This window comes from Salmo trutta, chromosome 13, assembly GCF_901001165.1.
Source record: "Salmo trutta chromosome 13, fSalTru1.1, whole genome shotgun sequence".
NCBI lineage: Eukaryota > Metazoa > Chordata > Actinopteri > Salmoniformes > Salmonidae > Salmo > Salmo trutta.
In genome coordinates this window covers 46,328,639-46,351,358 of record NC_042969.1, presented here as the reverse complement: position 1 = coordinate 46,351,358, position 22,720 = coordinate 46,328,639, and the positions used below count along the sequence as shown (strand labels likewise).

At 40.9% G+C, this 22,720-nt stretch overlaps 1 protein-coding gene across 1 annotated transcript in view; it reads left to right on the top strand.

The window, feature by feature from the left end:
* Nucleotides 1–22,720, top strand: part of LOC115205855 (ATP-binding cassette sub-family G member 1) — a 40,695-nt gene that overhangs the window by 5,795 nt on the left and 12,180 nt on the right. Inside the window, exons 3-5 of the mRNA XM_029772240.1 lie at nt 10,304–10,421; nt 10,909–11,041; nt 11,472–11,522. Of these exons, the coding sequence (XP_029628100.1) occupies nt 10,304–10,421; nt 10,909–11,041; nt 11,472–11,522 (302 nt within the window). The remainder of the gene's footprint in view (nt 1–10,303; nt 10,422–10,908; nt 11,042–11,471; nt 11,523–22,720) is intronic.

The following is a 22,720-nucleotide window of genomic DNA, read 5'->3' as shown; positions in this document are numbered from 1 at the left end:
GAAGTGGAGAATACAAACATGTAACCTAATCATTAAAAGGCAGCCTACAGTAAGATGCATGTATTCTACTTAAACAAAAAACACATCAACAATGATCATGAAGGAAATGTAGGTAATCTAAATTGAATTGATGTTTGATTCAGATGATGGGAACTTCTGTCTGACCTCATGGAATTGATCATTGTCCCTGCCAGGCTTTTTAGGTCTCAGCAACATTACAGCCTGTATTGTTCCTGCTTGACTGAAATGGAAACTGGGCCATCAAGCTGTCCAGCAAATATTTGTAGTCAATACGAAAAGGAAACTCTGTCTGTCTGTCTGTCTGTCTGTCTGTCTGTCTGTCTGTCTGTCTGTCTGTCTGTCTGTCTGTCTGTCTGTCTGTCTGTCTGTCTGTCTGTCTGTCTGTCTGTCTGTCTGTCTGTCTGTCTGTCTGTCTGTCTGTCTGTCTGTCTGTCTGTCTCTATCTCCTTCTCAAAGCTAAAAGTGGCAGTGACAAAATCAGATTGGACAAATATATAGTATCAGAGTAGTATGGTCTAGTTTCTTTGACTAGTGTGTGTGCTGTAGCATCATGTCTGTCATTTTCTCTCTTTCTCTCTCTCCCCTGGAGGGATTCAAGACTCTGTAGGATAATCTGTGATCTGTGCCTCTTATCCAAAAGGAATTTGCATCAGAATTGTTTGTCTCAATAACGAGGTCAGGGCCCGCATTCACAAAGCACCTCAGAGTAGGAGTGCTGATCAAGGATCAGGTTCTCACTCTTATTCATTATGATTTAAAAGGCAAATCTGACCCTAGATGAGCACTCCTACTCTGAGATGCTTTGTGAATATGGGCCCAGATCTCTTTCTACATGAAAGATACATGAAGACTAAACCTGCTGTCAGGGGACATGGATGAGGACCTCCTCTCACTAAAAATAGCTTTGATATAGCTTTGATGGTTTAACAAATGACTATGCACTACTTTTGAATCATTTGGTACAAAAGAGTGTATTTTCATGTTGAGAGTGAGATGACAATTGAAGAGTTTCATTCCAAAACACTATATATCAATTTTCAGAAATGTTGGTTAATTAGCTTTTATTGTTTAAATGAATTATGAAAGAGATTGGTGTGTTTTTCACTATCTAATCATGGCATGGGGCTGTTCAATGACATACATGTATTTGTTTAAAATCTATCACTTGATGGTTTCATTTCAGAGAGACAAATAATCATGTTTTTTATTCAAAATTTGAAGTCGGAAGTTTACATACACCTTAGTCAAATACATTTAAACTCAGTTTTTCACAATTCCTGACATTTAATCCTAATAAAAATTCCCTGTCTTAGGTCAGTTAGGATCACCACTTTATTTTAAGAATGTGAAATGTCAGAATAATACTAGAGAATGATTTATTTCAGCTTTTATTTCTTTCATCACATTCCCAGTGGGTCAGAAGTTTGCATTCACTCAATTAGTATTTTGTAACATTGCCTTTCATTGTTTAACTTGGGTCAAATGTTTCGGGTAGCCTTCCACAACCTTCCCACAATAAGTTGGGTGAATTTTGGCCTGTTCCTCCTGACAGAGCTGGTGTAACTGTGTCAGGTTTGTAGGCCTCCTTGCTCACACACGCTTTTTCAGTTCTGTCCACAAATGTTCTATAGGATTGAGGTCAGGGCTTTGTGATGGCCACTCCAATACCTTAACTTTGTTGTCCTTAAGCCATTTTGCCACAACTTTGGAAGTATACTTGGGGTCATTGTCCATTTGGAAGACCCATTTGCGACCAAGCTTTAACTTCCTGACTGATGTCTTGAGATGTTGCTTCAATATATCCACATAATTTTCCATCCTCATGATGCCGTCTATTTTGTGAAGTGCACCAGTCCCTTCTGCAGCAAAGCACCCCCACAACATGATACTGCCACCCCCGTGCTTCACGGTTGGGATGGTGTTCTTCGGCTTGCAAGTCTCCCCCTTTTTCCTCCAAACATAACAATGGTCATTATGGCCAAACAGTTCTATTTTTGTTTCATCTGACCAGAGGACATTTCTCTAAAAAGTTTGATCTTTGTCCCCATGTGCAGTTGTAAAACGTAGCCTGGCTTTTTTATGGCGGTTTTGAGCAGTGGCTTCTTCCTTGCTGAGCGGCCTTTCAGGTTATGTCGATATAGGACTCGTTTTACTGTGGATATAGATACTTTTGTACCTGTTCCCTCCAGCATTTTCACAAGGTCCTTTGCTGTTGTTCTGGGATTGATTTGAACTTTTTGCACAAAGTATGTTTTTTTGCACCAAAGTACATCTCTAGGAGACTGAACACGTTTCCTTCCTGAGAGGTATGATGGCTGCGTGGTACCATGGTGTTTATACTTGCGCACTATTGTTTGTACAGATGAACGTGGTACCTTCAGGCGTTTGGAAATTGCTGCCAAGAATGAACCAGACTTGTGGAGGTCTACATTTTTTTGGGGGGGATCTTGGCTGATTTCTTTTGATTTTCCCATGATGTCAAGCAAAGAGGCACTGAGGTTGAAGGTAGGCCTTGAAATACATCCACAGGTACACCTACAATTGACTCAAATGATGTCAATTAGCCTATCAGAAGCTTCTAAAGCCATGACATCATTTTCTGGAATTTCCCAAGCTGTTTAAAGGCACAGTCAACTTAGTGTATGTAAACTTCTGACCCACTGGAATTGTGATACAGTGAATTATAAGTGAAATAATATGTCTGTAAACAATTGTTGGGAAAATGACTTGTGTCATGCACAAAGTAGATGTCCTAACCGACTTGCCAAAACTATAGTTTGTTAATAAGAAATTTGTGGAGTGGTTGAAAAACGAGTTTTAATGACTCCAACCTAAGTGTATGTAAACTTCTGACTTCAATCTGCCTCACTCTCAGATAAATAAGTAGTACCGCTAGGTTTTACACAGTGAAATGTAACAAACAACTAAATGTTTTATAAATAAATGTACAAATCAATATTTAAATTTGAAAAAATTAGAATATTTAAATACTGTAATATGAGATCTGTGTATAAAACATTTAGATTTTACATTTTTGTGATTTAGCAGATGCTCTTATCCAGAGCGACTTACAGTAAGTGCACTCATCTTAAGATAGCTGGGTGAGACTACCACATATCACAGTCAAATACACTAATTGCATCAAACATTAGGAACACCTGCTCTTTCCATGACATAGACTGACCAGGTGAATCCATGTTAAATCTATGATCACTTATTGATGTCACCTGTTAAATCCACTTTAATCAGTGTAGATGAAGGCGAGAAGACAGGTTAAAGAAGGATTTCCAGGCCTTGAGACAATTGAGACATGGATTGTGTATGTGTGCCATTCAGAGGGTGAATGGCAAGAAAAAATATTTAAGTGCCTTTGAACGGGGTATGGTAGTAGGTTTGAGTGTGTCAAGAACTGCAATGCTGCTGGATTTTTGATGCTCAACAGTTTCCTGTGTGTGTATCAAGAATGGTGGACCACCCAAAGGACATCCAGCTAACTTGACACAACTGTGGAAAGCATTGGAGTCAACAAGGGCCAGTATCCCTGTGGAATGCTTTTGACACTTTTTAGTCCATGCCCAAACGAATTGTGGCTGTTCTAAGGGCAAACGGGGTGCAACTCAATATTAGGAAAGTGTTCCTAATGTTTTGTACACTCTGTGTACACAGGATATGAACATTCCATTCCAGCTAAACAATGGATATACACTACTGGTCAAAAGGTTTTAGAACACCTACTCATTCAAGGGTTTTTCTTTATTTGGACTATTTTCTACATTGTAGAATAATAGTGAAGACATCAAAACTATGAAATAACACATATGGAATCATGTAGTAACCAAAAAGTGTTAAACAAATCAAAATATATTTTATATTTGAGATTCGCCAAATAGCCACCCTTTGCCTTGATGACAGCTTTGCACATGCTTGGCATTCTCTCAACCAGCTTCACCTGGAATGCTTTTCTAACAGTCTTGAAAGAGTTACCACATATGCTGAGCACTTGTTGGCAGCTTTTCCTTTACTCTGCGGTCCAACTCATTCCAAACCATCTCAATTTGGTTGAGGTCGGGGGATTGTGGAGGCCAGGTCATCTGATGCAGCGCTCCATCACTCTCCTTCTTGGTCAAATAGCCTTTACACAGCCTGGAGGTGTCCCACTAAGCCCAAACCAGATGAGATGGCGTATCGCTGCAGAATGCTGTGGTAGCCATGCTGGTTAAGTGTGCCTTGAATATTAAATAAATCATAGACAGTGTCACGAACAAAGCACCCCCACACCATAACACCTCCTCCTCCATGCTTTACGGTGGGAAATACACATGCAGAGATCATCCGTTCACCCTCACCGCGTCTCACAAAGACACGGCAGTTGGAACCAAAAATCTCCAATTTGGACTCCAGACAAAAGGACAAATTTCCACCGGTCTAATGTCTATTGCTCGTGTTTCTTGGCCCAAGCAAGTCTCTTCTTCTTGGTGTCCTTTAGTAGTCGTTTCTTTGCAGCAATTCGGCCATGAAGGATTGATTCACATAGTCTCCTCTGAACAGTTGATTGATGGGGTCAAATTGGGGTCATGATAGTGGCTGCACCAAATGTTTGATGTATTATAATAATTGATTATGCTTATGTTGTATTAATAGAAGGGGAGGGGCTATGATACCCCCCCCCCCTCCACATGTATAGGGTCCTAGACTACAGATTAACAATATGTATATTCATTATAAGGGGGGAGTGGACATGGGGGAGTGGACATTTACTGCTGAGGCCTTAGAAAACACTGGAACTATTGTATCTCTCTTGCAAGTTTGTATAGCTGTGTATGCATGGGCTTGGTCGGATGAGTAGCAGGTAATGACGTAGGCAGTAACATCACTAGGGCTGGACTTCGGGCTTAATAAAATAACTTGGGACTTTTCCTATGGGGCAGAACTCAGGAGAGACATCAGTTGAATGTTTGATCTTTGACTTCTGTCTACAGTTGTATTTTGATTAAAATTGTTATGATTTATAAGTGCACATTTTGAGTGTTCCTTATTTGTTAAAACCTCTCTGGGGTATGTGGGACGCCTGCGGGACACACTATTCAACAGCCAGTGAAATAGCAGGGCAGCAAATTCAAAACAACAAAAATCTCATCATTCTAATTTCTCAAACATACAACTATTATATCCCATTTTAAAGATACACTTCTCGTTAATCAAACCACATTGTCCAATTTCAAAAAGGCTTTACGGCGAAAGCATAACATTAGATTATGTTAGGACAGCGCCGAGACAAGAAAAACCACACAGCCATTTTCCAAGCAAGGAGAGGCGTCACAAAAAACAGAAATACAGCTAAGATGAATCACTAACCTTTGATGATCTTTATCAGATGGCACTCATAGGACTTCATGTTACACAATACATGTATGTTTTGCTCGATAAAGTTCATATTTATATCCAAAATCCCCATTTTACATTGGCGTGTAATGTTCAGAAATGTTTTGCCTCCCAAAACTTCCGGTGAATGAGCACATCAATTTACAGAAATACTCATCATAAACGTTGATAAAATATTCAACAGTTATTCAAAGAATTATAGATACACTTCTCCTTAATGCAACCGCTGTGTCAGATTTCAAAAAAGCTTTACGGCGAAAGCAAATTCTGCAATAATCTGAGTACAGCGCTCAGATATCAAAACAAGCCATACAGATACCCGCCATTTTGGAGTCAACAGAAATGACAAAAATTACATTATAAATATTCACTTACCTTTGATGATCTTCATCAGAATGCACTCCCAGGAATGCCAGTTACACAATAAATGTTTGTTTTGTTTGATAAAGTCCATCATTTATGTCCAAATACCTCCTTTTTGTTCGCGCGTTAGTCCACTACTTCAAATGCAGGAAGCGCGCGCAAAATTTCACGACGAAAAGTCAAAAAAAGTTATATTTACGTTCGTAGAAACATGTCAAACGATGTATAGCATCAATCTTTAGGATGTTTTTATCATAAATCTTCAGTAATATTCCAACCGGACAATTCCAATGTCTTCAAAAAAGAAAAGGAACACAGCTAACTCTCATGTGAGTGCGCGCCACTGAGCTCATGTCATTTTCTCACTCATGTACTTTCAGGAGCTCTTATTCTCTCCCTATTCACAGTAGAAGCATGAAACAACGTTCTAAAGACTGTTGACATCTAGTGGAAGGCTTAGGAAGTGCAAAATGAATCCTAACTCACTATATACTGTATAGACAATCACTTGAAAAACTACAAACATCAGATTTCCACACTTCCTGGTTGGATTTTTCTCATGTTTTTGCCTGCCATATGAGTTATGTTATACTCACAGACATCATTCAAAGAGTTTTAGAAACTTTAGAGGGTTTCTATCCAAATCTACTAACAATATGCATATCCTACCTTCTGAGCCTGAGTAGCAGGCAGTTTACTACGGGCACGCCTTTCATCCGGATGTCAAAATACTGCCGGAGCACAGAGAAACGGAACCAACATGATGTTGAGATGTGTCTGTTGAACTCTGTGAAGCATTTATTTGGTTTGCAATTTCTGAGGCTGTCACGCCCTGATCTGTTTTACCTGTCCTTGTGATTGTCTCCACCCCCTCCAGATGCCGCTTATTTTCCCCAGTGTATTTATCCTTGTGTTTCCTGTCTCTCTGTGTCAGTTCGTCTTGTCTGTTTCAAGTCAACCACCGTGTTTTTCCCGTGCTCCTGCTTTTGCTATTCTCTTTTTTGCTAGTCCTCCCGGTTTTGACCCTTGCCTGTTTTCTGGACTCCGTACCCGCCTGCCTGACCAGTCTGCCTGCCCTGACCTCAAGCCTGCCTGCCACTCTGTACCTCCTGGTCTCTGATCTGGTTTTGACCTTTTGCCTGTCCACGACCATTCTCTTGCCTACCCTTTTTGGAAGTAATAAATATACAATTCTCAAACCATCTGCCTCCCGTGTCTGCATCTGGGTCTGGCCCTGAGCCCTTATAGAGGCTGGTAACTCTAATGAATTTATCCTCTGCAGCAGAGGTAACTCTGGGTCTTCCATTCCTGTGGCGGTCCTCATGAGAGCCAGTTTCATCATAGCGCATGATGGTTTTTGCGACTGCACTTGAAGAAACTTTCAAAGTTCTTAAAGTAATGATGGACTGTTGTTTCTCTTTTCTTATTTGAGATGTTCTTGTCATAATATGGACTTGGTCTTTTACCAAATAGGGCTATCTTCTGTATATCCCACCTACATTGTCACAACACAACTGATTGTATCAAACGCATTAAGAAGGAAAGAGATTCCACAAATTCACTTTTAAGAAGGCACACCTGTTAATTGAAATGCATTCCAGGTGACTACCTCATGAAGCTGGTTGAGAGAATGCCAAGAGTGTGCAAAGCTGTCATCAAGGCAAAGTGTGGCTATTTGAAGAATCTCAAATATATTTTGATTGGTTTAACACTTTTTTGGTTACAACATGATTCCATGTGTGTTATTTCAAAGTCTTGGTGTCTTCACTATTATTCTACAATGTAGAAAATAGTAAAAGTAAATGAAAACCCTTGAATGAGTAGGTGTGTCCAAACTTTGGCCTTGTACTTGCTAAACAGGTGGAGCTCAAAACAGGTGGGACTCTGCCCTGAATGACGGGTCTATATAAGCCTAGGCTCGGAAGAAATTGATTCCAATTAAGCCCTCTTGTTTGTAAAGTAAAATTAAAATTAAATAATTGTTAAAATATTTTTCTCGACCGGTGTAGGTTTTCTCCATCTGTTGCTGTGCAACACTTGCATAACAAGTTAGCTATATTTTCAGCACCAGACGCTGTTCACCTCCTATTGACTGTGCTACGGCTGCAGCTTTACGTTTCAGTACCAGAAAATTGTTGACTGTCTCCTGCATTCCCTCTCTACATGAATTAAGTTAAAATGTAACTTTTTGCGTTCTTTAGGTAGGGTAACTTCCTTTTTGGGACATTACATTTGGGAGTTTTTGCATCTCGAGTCTGAGATTATTTTGTTATTATTTACTTTTATGAAAAAAATATTAATAATTCATTTGGGGGCCTTTGGGGGGGCAAATAATATTGCTGGTGGGCCAGTTGGGGAACCCTATATGCATATGATAAATATTACCCCACTACACAGGAACTCTTTCACCTCTTTTTAGACCATCTTTAATTTTCCCCATACACATCTGAAATATATATTTGGACCATACAGGTCAGTTGAAAAGCACTTAATGCAACTTTATTGCACTTATTTTAACTTCAGGGGAGTATGTATTAAGACAAATCAAACTCACTTATTTAGCTGCCCACCCTAAAACCTGTTGAACCAAATTGTTTAACTCATATTAAATGGGTACTACATACTTGTTATCTTCTTCCAAAGCTCAGATTTTATGCAGAGTGTGTGATTTCGACCTTTCTGTATAGCCTACTCTGTCATTATTTTGCAAAAGGGCAAGAACATGGGTATTTCAGTGAATGCAACCAATTCAATGAACTGTGATTAATCCTATTGTTCACATGTGCTCATTGGGTGTAATACAAGTCTTTGCAGAATTTGGTTACCTGCTTTGTTTTTACCATGTTTGTTTGAAAAACATTTTTGACAGTTTCTGTCCAATACCATGCAGATATGGACACCGACAACTGGGACGTTTCCTGTAGTCATGCTTTGGACTCAAATAATTGAAAGTAATTGATTTTGTAAATACATGATATTTGTTTACCTCCAACTCCATTTCCGAGTAGGATAGATCGATGGAACTTGAATTTGTTTCTCACATGTTTGTTCAGTTTTCTTGCTGTAACATGCTGACAATTGTCACGACTCAAACCATGTTAGCCTGCTGAGCTAAAGACTAGGCATTATCTTTAGTCTCAGACAAAAGGTTACTCATCACATGAGTATAGTGAACCAGGGTTTGGATATATTTTCACTTGTCTGTTGAAGGATGTACCATTTATAGTGGGATTCAACACCAACTAGGCATACAGTAACAGTCAAAAATTTGGACACACCTACTCATTCAAGGGTTTTTCTTTATTTTTACTATTTTCTACATTGTAGAATAATAGTGAAGACATCAAAACTATGAAATAAGTGTGCAAAGCTGTCATCAAGACAAAGGGTGGCTACTTTGAAGAAAAATAAAATATATTTTGATTTGTTTAATACTTTTTGGTTACTACATGATTCCATATGTGTTATTTCATAGCGTTGATGTCTTCTCTATTATCAATGTAGAAAATAGTAAAAATAAAGAAAAAACGTCAAATGAACAAGTTATGAACATGCCCTTCCTGAACCAGTCAATTACTGGCTATGCACACACTGCATGGCTTACATGCTGTGTCCTCACAAGGGAGAGGTTACTAAAGTGCATCCTCTCCTCCTAGCAGGGACACTAGGTTCCATTAAAAGAGGACAGAAAAGGTCAGAGGTATTTGTGTATCGCTCTGAAGGATTATAACAGAAAATCCAATTAAACTGGCAGCCACCGCAATCAACTGGATTAGCGTTCAGCTAGCTGTGTCCAGTAGGTGAATAGCAGGTTACTATAGGCCATTCCAATCCCTTCTGCATGCTTATGGCTAGGGGATGATTTAATTTCCATTTTATTTACAGTGTTATCATATACGATTGATTTAGAGTGAGGCAATGTTTCTCAACTCTAGTACTGAGACCTTGGCCACTGGGTTATACATTTTTGTTCTAGCCCAGCACTAACACACCAGATCTAAATAATCAAGGTCTTGAATCGGGTGTGCAAGTGCTGGGCTGGAACAACAGTGTGTTCACTATTGACACACATGGGCTGTTCAAACAGAATAGATAAACAGCTCATGTAAAAAGGGAATGAATTCTAAAACGTATAAAAATAACTTCATTTATAAAGCATATTTTATAAATGCAGCACAAAATGCTTCACAAAAAGCGGCCCAAAAAACGTTACTCCCACAGTGTGGGTTGATTTGAATCACATCATGAGCATGTTTGGGTGGGAACCCTTCTAATACCGAGCATGTTCTGCGGTCTGAAATGTGAGCATGAGGAGATTACAATGTAATAGACACCCTCCCAGATAGGTGCATTCACTCAGAAAACACAAAATACAAATACGCCCTTTTAACCCGAAACACAGAGGGATGTATTCGAGGAGGAGGGAATACATGGTTTGGAGACAGATTTAAGCAGGTATTGTGTGAAGCTGAAAGCCTGAAGTGCCATTGTGAGGCTGATGGAGGGTTTTATGCTTTCTTTTGTACCCGGCTTTCAGGTTACAAGACCCTGCTGAAAGGGATCTCTGGGAAATTTACCAGCGGTGGCCTGGTGGCCATCATGGGTCCCTCAGGAGCTGGGAAATCTACACTGATGAATATTCTGTCTGGCTACAGGTGAGCCACAGGCCTGACACTTAACACCCAATAGGTGTAAAGGTCACTGATAGATGAGTAACTTACAAGAATCACGCCACACCTACAGTTCTGGGCATTAAAAAGTTGTAATTATAAAATGCCTTGATGCAGCTTGGTGTTACCTTGCTGTGACTCTCGCAGGGTGACGCCAAGCGGCACGTTCATTCGCAATCATTTAACATTGACCCATGTCTTGAAATACATTTTTGAGAATGATTACTGTATGTATTTTTGTATATTTTCAATTTATTTATTTTATGTGTATGTTTTCATGTTTGAACTGGTTAGTCCTCTTCCAATTGATGACCACTTGGGAAATAAGTGTTGTTCATGTTGTTTACGTTAGTATCTGTTCTCTGTTGTTTCTATTTCTATTGTTCACCTATCTTTTAAACACAGATATAAATCAAGTCCATCATATGGATCAAATGCATAACCCAGGTATTACTTTGCTCTCTGTCTGTAGGGAAACAGGGATGAAGGGGGAGATCTTGATCAATGGACAGCCTCGTGACCTGCGCTCTTTCAGGAAGGTCTCGTGCTACATCATGCAGGATGACATGCTTCTGCCTCACCTCACAGTACAGGAGGCCATGATGGTAATTGTTTTACATTTTATTTAACCTTTATTTATCCAGGAAGTCCCATTGAGGTCAGAAGACCTATTTTACAAAGGAGACCTGGCCAAGAGGGCAAGTCAATAGATAAAACACATTACAGTGCATACACACTCCAGAAGTAAACAATAAGTTAAACGGGTGAAACATTTAGAGCGCTGCAGATAGAAATGCTATGTTTTAGAGGCATCAGAATTCCTTATTCCACATGATGTCTTTTCTACACAATGCATTTATATGTAACATTGTGTACTCCTAAACTTGGGCTTTCTTTACATTAATAAGATACACCTTCTCTACATGGTTGCTTCTGAGACAGGAAAGATTGCATGCACCTGCACACGTAGGCTTTGTTTCTCTTATTTGGGACGCAAGCCAAAGTGTGAACTAAATCTTCCTCTCTGTCTCCTAGGTGTCTGCTAATCTGAAGCTCCAGGAAAAGGATGAGGGAAAGAGAGACATGGTAAGAGAGTTGTATGGGAACGGCTTCAGAATCCTCCCTCACCTTAATCTCCTGCATGTTTCCTGATCCTCAAACTGGAAACTAGGACCAGTTACTATTTCAGCACTGGAGTGTTGCCACTAGTGCAGTCAGTACTGGCTTTAAACAGGTTGGAATGGATGTAAAGTGATATGATGAGGGTGGCTGGAAAGGAGTATATATGTTGCTACTAACCACTGATACAGGGTCAGATATTATGCCCTCCTCCTTATGCTTAAACTGATTCTTTGGGATTTTGGCAATGAAGCCCTTTATCTATTTCCCCAGAGCCAGATGAGCTAGGGGATACTATTTTTATGTCTCTTTGACTCCTTGCTGTCCCCAGTCCACCTGGCCGTGCTGCTGCTCCAGTTTCAACTGTTCTGCCTGCAGCTATGGAATCCTGACCTGTTCACCGGACGTGCTACCTGTCCCAGACCTGCTGTTTTCAACTCTCTAGAGACAGCAGGAGCGGTAGAGATACTCTGAATGATCAGCTATGAAAAGCCAACTGACATTTACTCCTGAGGTGCTGACCTGTTGCACCCTCGACATCCACTGTGATTATTATTATTTGACCCCCCACCTATGAACATTTGAACATCTTGGCCATGTTCTGTTATAATCTAGCGTTAGCACAATGACTGGAAGTCTATGGGTATATGCTAGCTAGCATGCTAGTAAATACCATAGACTTCCAGCCATTGTGCTAACGCTAGTTAACATTGGCTTGCAAAACTACCTCTAACTTCCTTCCTACTGGACACAGAGACATAAAAATAGTATCCACTAGTTCATCTGACTCTGGGCAGTAGAGAAAGGGCCTCACTGCCAAAATCCCGAAGTATTCCTTTAAGGTTTGCAATAAGGGTTAGGTATCTGACCCTAGATCTTTGATTAATGTAGACGTATACGTTAAGTTGCTGAGAGGGAGGGATGTGGTTACAGTGCTTTCGCAAAGTATTCAGACGCCTTGACTTTTTCCACATTTTATGTTAGTCTTATTCTAAAATGGCTTAAATTGTTTTTTTGCCCTCATCTATCTACCCACAATAGCACATAATGACAAAGCAAAAATAAGTTAGATTTCTTTTTTGCAAAAATAAAAGATGGAAATATCACATTTACATAAGTATTCAGACCCTTTATTCAGTACCTTGTTGAAGCACTTTTGGCAGCGATTACAGCCTCGATGTCATGCCCTGACCATAGAGAGCCCTCGGGGTGTTTTAGGTCAGGGTGTGACTAGGGGGGTTTCTCGGTATTATATTTCTATGTTGGTGTGTGTGTATGGTTCCCAATTAGAGGCAGCTGAATATCGTTACCTCTAATTGGGGATAATATTTAGTGTGTCCTTTTTCCCACCTGCTATGTGGGATATTGTTTTGTATGAGTGCCTATGTGTGCTACATTTTTCACGATCGTTATATCTTTGCTGCTTTGGAAGTTTCACTATTATTATAATGTGGAACTCTACTCACGCTGCGCCTTGGTCCAATTATTTATACGACGGTCGTGACACTCGAGTATTCTTGGGTATGATGCTACAAGCTTTGCACACCTGTATTTGGGTAGTTTCTCCAAATTCTTCTCTGCAGTTCCTCTCAAGCTCTGTCAGGTTGGATGGGGAGCATCACTGCACAGCTATTTTCATGTCTCTCCAGAGATGTTCGATTGGGTTCATGTTCGGGCTCTGGCTGGGCCACTCAAGGACATTCAGAGACTTGTCCCGAAGCCACTCCTGTGTTGTCTTGGCTGTGTGCTGTGGTGATTTTTCTTTATTATCAAATTAGGAGACAAATTTATCACAAGTCAGAGTTCTACTGAAACTAAATCTTTATTCACTTATTAATAAGGAAAGCAGGTCACACCACACACACAAGTGAATGATTTGAGTGCTCTGCAATAACGAGGCTGGTCAACACAACACTCTTGACTGTTGGGTTGAGAGCCCCGACACAAAGAATACCAAGATCTTTTATATGGCAAAGATCAAATCAAACTTATTCTTTTTTTTAAAATAATTATTTATTACAAAAAACACAAGGAAGGGGTAACATTAAAGTATTACAACATGAAGGACAAACAATACAGCATCAAGACACTATCAAACATGTATCAGTCTTTCCGCAACAGAGCCATCCTTATGTGTGAGGGTGCATGATAGTGTTATAAAATATATGTCATAGTTTCCTTTTTCATGACCACAATCTTGTGAAACCCGAACCATCCAAGATCCCCCCACAGTTCCCCAATAGCTGTCCCTCAACCATTCGAGACCCCTCCCACAGCCCCCCCCCGAAGAATTTTAAAAAGAAATACAATTAATTCCATTCCCCACCCCCAAGAACCCCCTGATGCACCAACAACCAAGAGAATGAACTAAAGAGAAAAAAGGAAAAGACAGAAGAAAACAGCAAACAACAATGCAAAAAAATAACCAATAAATAAATTTAAAACAAAGGACATCAAGGACAACTGAAATCATAACAGCAATGCCTACTTTATATGTTTGTGTGCATGTCTGGCACTATTACATGTATGTGTGTGTTCTTGTATGTGTTTATTTGAATGAGAGTGTGTGTATATGCATGTGTACAAACACCTGCACCTGCATGTGACAAACTTTATTTGTCACATGCGCCGAATACAACAAGTGTAGACCTTACTGTGAAATGCTTATGTAACCCTCTCACCAGGCTCGAATATGACTCTCACAATATTAACTTATGTAGAGTGCCTCAACAGCATGGGATGTTAGGTGAGGTCACATCTCCAATAAGAATTCCTATTGTAAACTATCTAGGGTTATGACAATAGGGTATTAACTTCAGATGAAATGATTATAGGTTTCTGTTATTGAATCAGGATAAACCATCCCATGCATTAAATTAAATTGAAACAATCAATGACTCCACCAAGGCAACATACATAATATTCCATATGTGTATTAAAACATTTTCAAACACAAATACATTTTCAGACACAACATCAAAATAAATAAAAAATAATGAATCCCAATGAGTCGTGCACAACCCGTGTCCAAATTATTTCAAGTTTGCTGAAATAAACCGTTGGCGCGCGTTGGAGCTAAAAAAAAATGACGACACCCAAAAATATCCTGAAGCACCTCACGTGGTGGTTACTCACTGCTTGGTAGATATTCCCTCAGCGAAGTATGGCAATTCCATGCAGGTTTCCTCACAAAGTCCAAGGCAAGCACAGCTACCCATGCAGACAGTACTCCTTAGCCGTAACCGATATCCCATGGGAACACAAACTCGTTAAGCTTCCCAAGCAATTATCTCCCGGTGTCACACGATGCTAAGCTAACCTCAAGGCTGGCAAATACCTCCACGACAAGACGGGTGCTTCAGTATCTACTAAGTTTTAACAAAATTATAACAACTCTTTTATAAAATAAAATATGTATTTCCCTTAATGTCTTAGTAGGTATGGGTTTTGTTCTAGTTCTGTCGTCTTCTTTTATCATTTTTCTTCACCAACCGTCATAAGGTAAAACGTCCATCCTCTTATCAACGTCTCTTTTTCCCTCTCTTTTTTTCCCAGGCCTCCCGTTAACCAGGTCAATTCCCATTGGCCACAACTTAACAAGCGACCTTATTGGTCAAAACTTAAACTTAAAAGTAAACCAGACTATTCACTTATACATTAAATAAATATTTATTCAAAAAAGCATAATGCATTAACAACATTACAGTTTAGGAGCAATTCAATCATCTTTTAAATACAATACCAATTAATTATAACAAATAAACTCAATACTTGGTTCAAACAAGGGTATTACACTTACTTACAAGCCCATAACCAACAGTGCAGTTCAATAAAGAGTTAAGAAAATATTTACCAAAAAAACTAAAGTAAAAAATTATAAAAAGTAACACAATAAAATAACAATAACAAGGCTATATACAAGGGGTACCGATATCGAGTCAATGTGCGGGGGTACAGGTTAGTCGAGGTAATTTGTACATGTATGGTAGGGGTGAAGTGACTATGCATAGATAATAAACAGCGAGTAGCAGCAGTGTTCAAAACAAATGGGGGGGGGGGGGGGGGGGGTGGCGGGTCAATATAAATAGTCCAGTGGCCATTTGATTAATTGTTCAGCAGTCTTATGGCTTGGGGGTAGAAGCTGTTAACTTCACTAGGATAGGGGCAGCATTCGGAATTTTGGATGAAAAGCGTGCCCAAACTAAACTGCCTGCTACTCAGGCCCAGAAGCTAGGACATGCATATAATTGGTAGATTTGGATAGAAAACACTCTAACGTTTCCAAAACTGTTTAAATGAGGTTTGTAGTTTTTTTTAAGTGATTGCCTATCCAATATCCTGTGTCTGTGGGGTCAGATTGCACTTCCTAAGGCTTCCAGTAGATGTCAACAGTCTTTAGAAGTTGTTTCAGACTTGTATTGTGAAAGGGGATCGAATAAGAGCTGTTTCAACAACTGGTCAAGCTGAAAGACATTAGTTTAGTCTCGCGCGTGAGCGTGACGCTCATTCTCTTTCCTTTCTAATGACAACGGAATTGTCCGGTTGGAATATTATTGAAGATTTATGATAAAAATATCCTAAAGATTGATTATATACATCATTTAACATGTTTCTACTAACTTTAATGGAACTTTTTTGACTTTTCATCTGGACTTTGTGCCTGCGCTTTGTGCATTTGGATTACTGGACTAAACACACGAACAAAAAGGAGGTATTTGGACATAAAGATGAACTTTATCGAACAAAACAAACATTAATTGTCTAACATGGAGACCTGGGAGTGCCATCAGATGAAGATCATCAAAGGTAAGTGATTCATTTTAATGCTATTTCTGACTTTTGTGACACCTCTCCTTGGTTGGAAAATGTCTGTATGGTTTTCTGTGGCTAGGCGCTGACCTAACATAATTGCATGGTGTGCTTTCGCCGTAAAGCCTTTTTGAAATCGAACACAGCGGCTGGATGAACAAGAATTTTATCTTTAATCCTATATATAACACTTGTATCTTTCATTAATGTTTATGATGAGTATTTCTGTAATTTGATGTGGCTCTCTGCAATTTCACCGGATGTTTGTTTGAGACAATGCATTTCTGAACATAGCGCCCCAATTTAAAATGAGGTTTTTGGACATAAAGATGAACTTTATTGAACAAAACAAACATTTATTGTCTAACATAGAGTCCTGGGAGTGCCATCCAGTGAAGATCATCAAAGGTTAGTGATTAATTTTAACGCTATTTCTGACTTTTGTAACACCTCTCCTTTGGAAAATGGCTGTATGGTTTTCTTTGGCTAGGCGCTGACCTAACATAATCGCATGGTGTGCTTTCGCCGTAAAGCCTTTTTGAAATCGAACACTCTGGCTGGATTAACAAGAAGTTTATCTTTAAAATGGTGTATAATACTTGTATGTTTGAGGAATTTTAATTATGAGATTTCTGTTGTTTGAATTTGGCGCCCTGCAATTTCACTGGCTGTTGGCGAGGTGGGACGCTCACGTCCCGAACGATCCCAAAGAGGTTATTAAGGAGACTTTTGGTCCTAGACTTGGCACTCCGGTACCGCTTGCCCTACAGTAGCAGAGAAAACAGTCTATGACTTGGGTGACTGGAGTATCTGACAATTTGTTGGGCTTTCCTCTGACACCGTCTAGTATATAGGTCCTGGATGGCAGGCACCTTGGCCCCAGTGATTTACAGGGCCGTACGGTCTACCCTCTGTAGTGACTTGCGGTCAGATGCCGAGCAGCTGCCATACCAGGCAGTGCTGCAACCGGTCAGGATGCTCTTGATGGTGCTGCTGTAGAACTTTTTGAGGATCTGGGGACCCATGCCAAATATTTTCAGTCTCTTGAGGGGAAAAAGGTGTTGTCATGCCCTCTTCATGACTGTCTTGGTGTGTTTGGACCATGATAGTTAGTTGGTGATGTGGGCACTCTCAACCCGCTCCACTACAGCCCCGTCAATGTTAATGGGGGCCTGCCAGAGACCTGCCACTGCCAGGTCTCTGACCTCCTCCCTGTATGCTGTCTCATCATTGTCGGTGATCAGATACTGTTGTGTCGTCAGCAAACTTAATGATGGTGTTGGAGTCGTGTTTGGCCACGCAGTCGTGGGTGAACAGGGAGTACAGGACGGGACTAAGTACACTTGTACCCTTGAGGGGCCCCAGTGTTAAGGATCATTATGGTAGACGTGTTGTTGCCTACCCTTACCACCTGGGTGCTGCCCGTCAGGAAGTCCAGGATCCAGTTGCAAAGGGATGTGTTTAGTCCCAGGGTCCTGAGCTTAGTGATGAGATTTGTGGGCAGTATGGTGTTGAATGCTGAGTTGTAGTCAATGAACAGCATTCTCACATAGGTGTTCCTTTTGTCCAGGTGGGAAAGGGCAGTGTGGAGTGTGATTGAGATTGCGTCATCTGTGGATCTGTTGGGGCGGTATGTGAATTGGAGTGGGTCTAGGGTATCTGGAAGGATGCTGTTGATGTGAGCCATAGCCAGCCTTTCAAAGCACTTCATGGCTACGAGTATGAGTGCTACAGGGCGGTAATAATTTAGGCAGGTTACCTTCATTTCCTTGGGCACAGGGACTATGGTGGTCTGCTTGAAACATGTAAGTATTACAGACACGGTAAGGGAGAGGTTGAAAATGTCAGTGAAGACACTTGCCAGTTGGTCAGCGCCTGATTTGAGTAGACGTCCTGGTAATCCATCTGACCCCGCGGCTTTGGGAATGTTGACCTGTTTAATGGTCTTGCTCACATCAGCTACCGAGAGCGTTATCACACAGTTGTCCAGAACAGCTGGTGTTCTCGTGCATGCTTCAGTGTTGCTTGGCTCGAAGCGAGCATAAAAGGCATTTAGCTCGTCTTGTAGGCTCGCGTCACTGGGCAGCTCGTGTCTGGGTTTCCCTTTCTAGTCCATAATAGTTTTCAGTGTAGTAGGATTCAATCTTAATCCTGTATTGACTCTTTGCTTGTTCGTTGGTTTGTCTGAGGGATTTCTTATATGCGTCCTGATTAGTGTCCTGCTCCTTGAAAGACGCAGCTCTAGCCTTTAGCTCGATGCGGATGTTGCCTGTAATCCATGGCTTCTGGTTGGGATATGTACGTACAGTCACTGTGGGGACGACGTCGTCGATGCACTCATTGATGAATCCAATGACTGAGGTGGTATACACCTCAATACCATTGGATGAATCCCGGGAACATATTCCAGTCTGTGCTAGCAAAACAGTCCTGTAGTGTTGCATCCGTGTAATCTGATCACTTCCGTATTGAGCGAGTCACTGGTACTTCCTGCTTTAGTTTTTGTTTGTAAGCAGGAATCAGGAGGATAGAATTATGGTCAGATTTGCCAAATGGAGGGTAGGGGAGAGCTTTGTATGCATCTATGTGTGTGGAGAAAAGGTGGTCTAGAGTTTTTTTCCCCCCTCTGGTTGCACATGTGACCTGCGGTAGAAATGAGGTAAAACAGATTTAAGTTTGCCTGCATTAAAGTCCCCGTCCAGGAGCGCCGCTTCTGGATGAGCACTTTATTATTTGCTTATGGCCTTATAGAGTTGGTTGTCTGCGGTCTTAGTGCCAGCATCGGATTGTGATGGTAAATAGATGCCTACGGATAATATCGATGAGAACTCTCTTGGTAGATAGTGTGGTCTACAGCTTATCATAAGGTACTCTACCTCAGGCGAGCAATATCTCGAGACTTTTTTAATATTAGACATCGGGCACCAGCTGTTATTGACAAATAGACACACACCCCCACCCCTTGTCTTACCAGACGTAGCTTCTCTGTCCTGCCGGTGCATGGAAAATCCCATCAGCTCTATATTATTCGTGTCGTCGTTCAGCCACGACTCGATGAAACAAAAGATATTACAGTTTTTAATGTCCCGTTGGTAGAATAATCTTGATCGTAGGTCATCAATTTTATTTTCCAATGAATGCACATTGGCCAATAGAATGGGAGTTTATGCATTTGCCTATGAATTCTCAGAAGGCAGCCCTACCTCCGCCCCCTTTTTCTCCATCTTTTCTTCAAACAAATGACTGGGATTTGGGCCTGTTCCCGAGAATGCAGTATGTCCTTCGCTTCGGACTCATTGGACTTGTTAAAGGAAACAGCTTCTTCCAGTTCGAGGTGAGTAATCGCTGTTCTGATGTCCAGAAGTTATTTTCGGTCATAGGATACGGTAGCAGCAACATTATGTACAAAATAAGTTATAAAATAAGTTACAAACAATGCAAAAAAACTAACAAAATATCACAGTTGGTTAGGAGCACGTAAAACGCCAGCCATCCTCTCTGGCGCCATTCTACACCCCCTTAGTCTACATGACAAACAACAGATATGTGGAATGGGTCACAAGGTGAGACTTGATATATGAGAAAGGAGTATCCCCCAGCCATACAGCATTTGCTATGAAGACTGTTCTTATTGTACAGAGTTTGGCCCCTAAGACAAGGTTCCCCTCATCATTTTCCATACCCGAGCCATCTCTCTCTGGTACCTCATAATACACAAACACCATTTCAGTCTATGAATTGCAGGCTCAGTCAGACCGGAGCCATTTTCTTCACATGAATCGAATATGGCTCCTTAGATTTATCCCCTAAGGCATCTTAAATCAATTTTAATTTTAATTTAACCTTTATTTAACTAGGCAAGTCAGTAAAGAACAAATTCTTATTTTCAATGACGGTCTAGGAACATTGGTTAAATGCCTACTTCAGGGGCAGAACAACATATTTTTACCTTGTCAGCTCGGGGAGTCGATCTTGCAACTTTTCGGTTACTAGTCCAACACCCTAACCACTAGGCTACCTGCCGCCCAATTGCCAGAGTTAAATCTCAAAAGCTCCTCTCAGTTCACACAGACACAATAGAGTTCTAAGAACCCTATTCTGTTGCATAAAACAACCATTTGATGTAATAACAGTATTGTAACATAATCTTGTAATTTCGGCACCATAGTGCTAAGGGTCATTGTCCTGTTGGAAGGTGAACCTTCGCCCCCGTCTGAGGTCCTGAGAGCTCTGGATCAGGTTTTCATCAAGGATCTCTCTGTACTTTGCTCTGTTCATCTTTCCCTCGATCCTGACTAGTCTCCCAGTCCCTGCCGCTGAAAAACATCCCCACAGCATGTTGTTGCCACCACCATGCTTCACCGTAGGGATGGTGCCAGGTTTCCTCCAGACATGACGCTTGGCATTCAGGCCAAAGAGTTCAATCTTGGTTTCATCAGAATAGATAATCTTCTTTCTCATGATCTGAGAGTCCTTAAGGTGCCTTTTGGCAAACTCCAAGCAGGCTGTCATGTGCCTTTTACTTAGGAGTGGCTTCCATCTGGCCACTCTAACATAAAGGCCTGATTGGTGGAGTGCTGCAGAGATGGTTGTCCTTCTGGAAGGTTTTTCAATCTCCACAGAGAAAGTCTGGAGCTCTGTCAGAGTGACCATCGGGTTCTTGGTCACCCTTCTTGGTTGCCCTTCTCACCTGATTGCTCAGTTTGGCCGGGCGGCCAGCTTTAGGAAGAGTCTTGGTGGTGTCATGACTGGCCTGTGAGGATCAGGTTACCATGGATGACAGTTCTACAGAGAAATCTCTCACTCCCGCAGAGGGGGAGAGGTATAGATGGGGGGGGGGTATGACACCTCACACCCTGTAAATCTTAAGGCAGCAGATGAATCCTTTGTTCTGTTAGTGTTTGGGACTGGAATGTCTGTGTGGGCCTTATGAATAATCTACTTCAGAACTGTAACATGCAATAAATGGACTTCGGGACATTATATTTCATCAGCCAAATTGGTGGTAACAATGATAGATGGAATGTGAAAATTAATGTTGTTTTGTTATGTTATTATAAGTTAAATGACAACGTTATAATGAAAAAAATGTAATTTGAAGAGTTTTTATAATATGTACATACTGTGCGTTGTGTAGAAAATATCCAGATCAAAGCGAATGTTTTTGTAAAGATGAACTGTGATGTTTAGTTGTCTAAACGAGATCCTGGTAAGTTCTAATACCTTGCCTTTGTAACGCGGATCGTCTAATGGGGACCAAGATGCGGCGTGTGAGGTGCTCATATTCACTTTTATTAAACTCTAAATCAACAAAACAACAAAACAACAAAACGACCGTAAACAGTCCTGTCAGGTGCAACATACACAAAACAGGAAACAACCACCCACAAAACACAGGAAAAAACACCCCTACTAAATAGGACATTTAATTAGAGGCAACAAGGAACAGCTGTCTCCAATTGAAGGTCAACCCAAGAAATCTCAACATAGAAATAGACAACCTAGAATAAACATAGAAATATACTAACATAGAACATAAACCAAAAACCCTGAAACACATAAAACAAACACCCCCTTTTCTGGTCAGGACGTGACAGCCTTGTATTGAGCTACGCCCCAGGGAACCCGGAGAGCATGTCATAAAGGCAGAAATGCCCCTTTGTGACCCGAGGGTATAAAACATGTAAGTTAAGAATTTACATACCAGACTAAGTTGACCGCGTGCTGCAGCCGAGGTCCACGACAAGTCGTGATCCCAAAACGCAACATGAGGAAGAGGACAAAGGAACCTCTTAATAATCAAGGCTACGGTTGATTACTATATCTAAGAAGGTGAATTCAAGAAGGACCAACCGGTTATTCTCTTCAAGTCATTGGTTGTCTACATGGCCCTCCTACCCAAGCTGGGAGCGTCTACACGGCTGATTAGCCTCCTCAGAAGCCCACTCTCACAGAACGAGGGCAAGGGAACAGACAACCAAGAGAAAGGACATTGTGACATCGGGTGGACAATCAGAGACTTACACCCGGGAACGAAGGAGACGCAGCCATCGAAAGAAATACCCAATGGAGACCTTCAACAAGTAAATACATTCATTATACTGTAATTCTGACCCATAAGTGTGGCAGTTCGGGGCAAGGTGTTAGGGCTAGACTAAGCATATGTATCCAAGTGCGCTTCTCTCTCTCTCTCTCTCTCTCTCTCTCTCTCTCTCTCTCTCTCGTGTAACATGTGTCATATTTTGTTGGTCCGCTAGAGACCTGTTGCCATTGTATGAAGTTCTAACCAATGACTTAGACTGTTTGTGTATGTGTATCTTATATTATCATCTAGCTTGTTAGTAAATAAAGTAGCA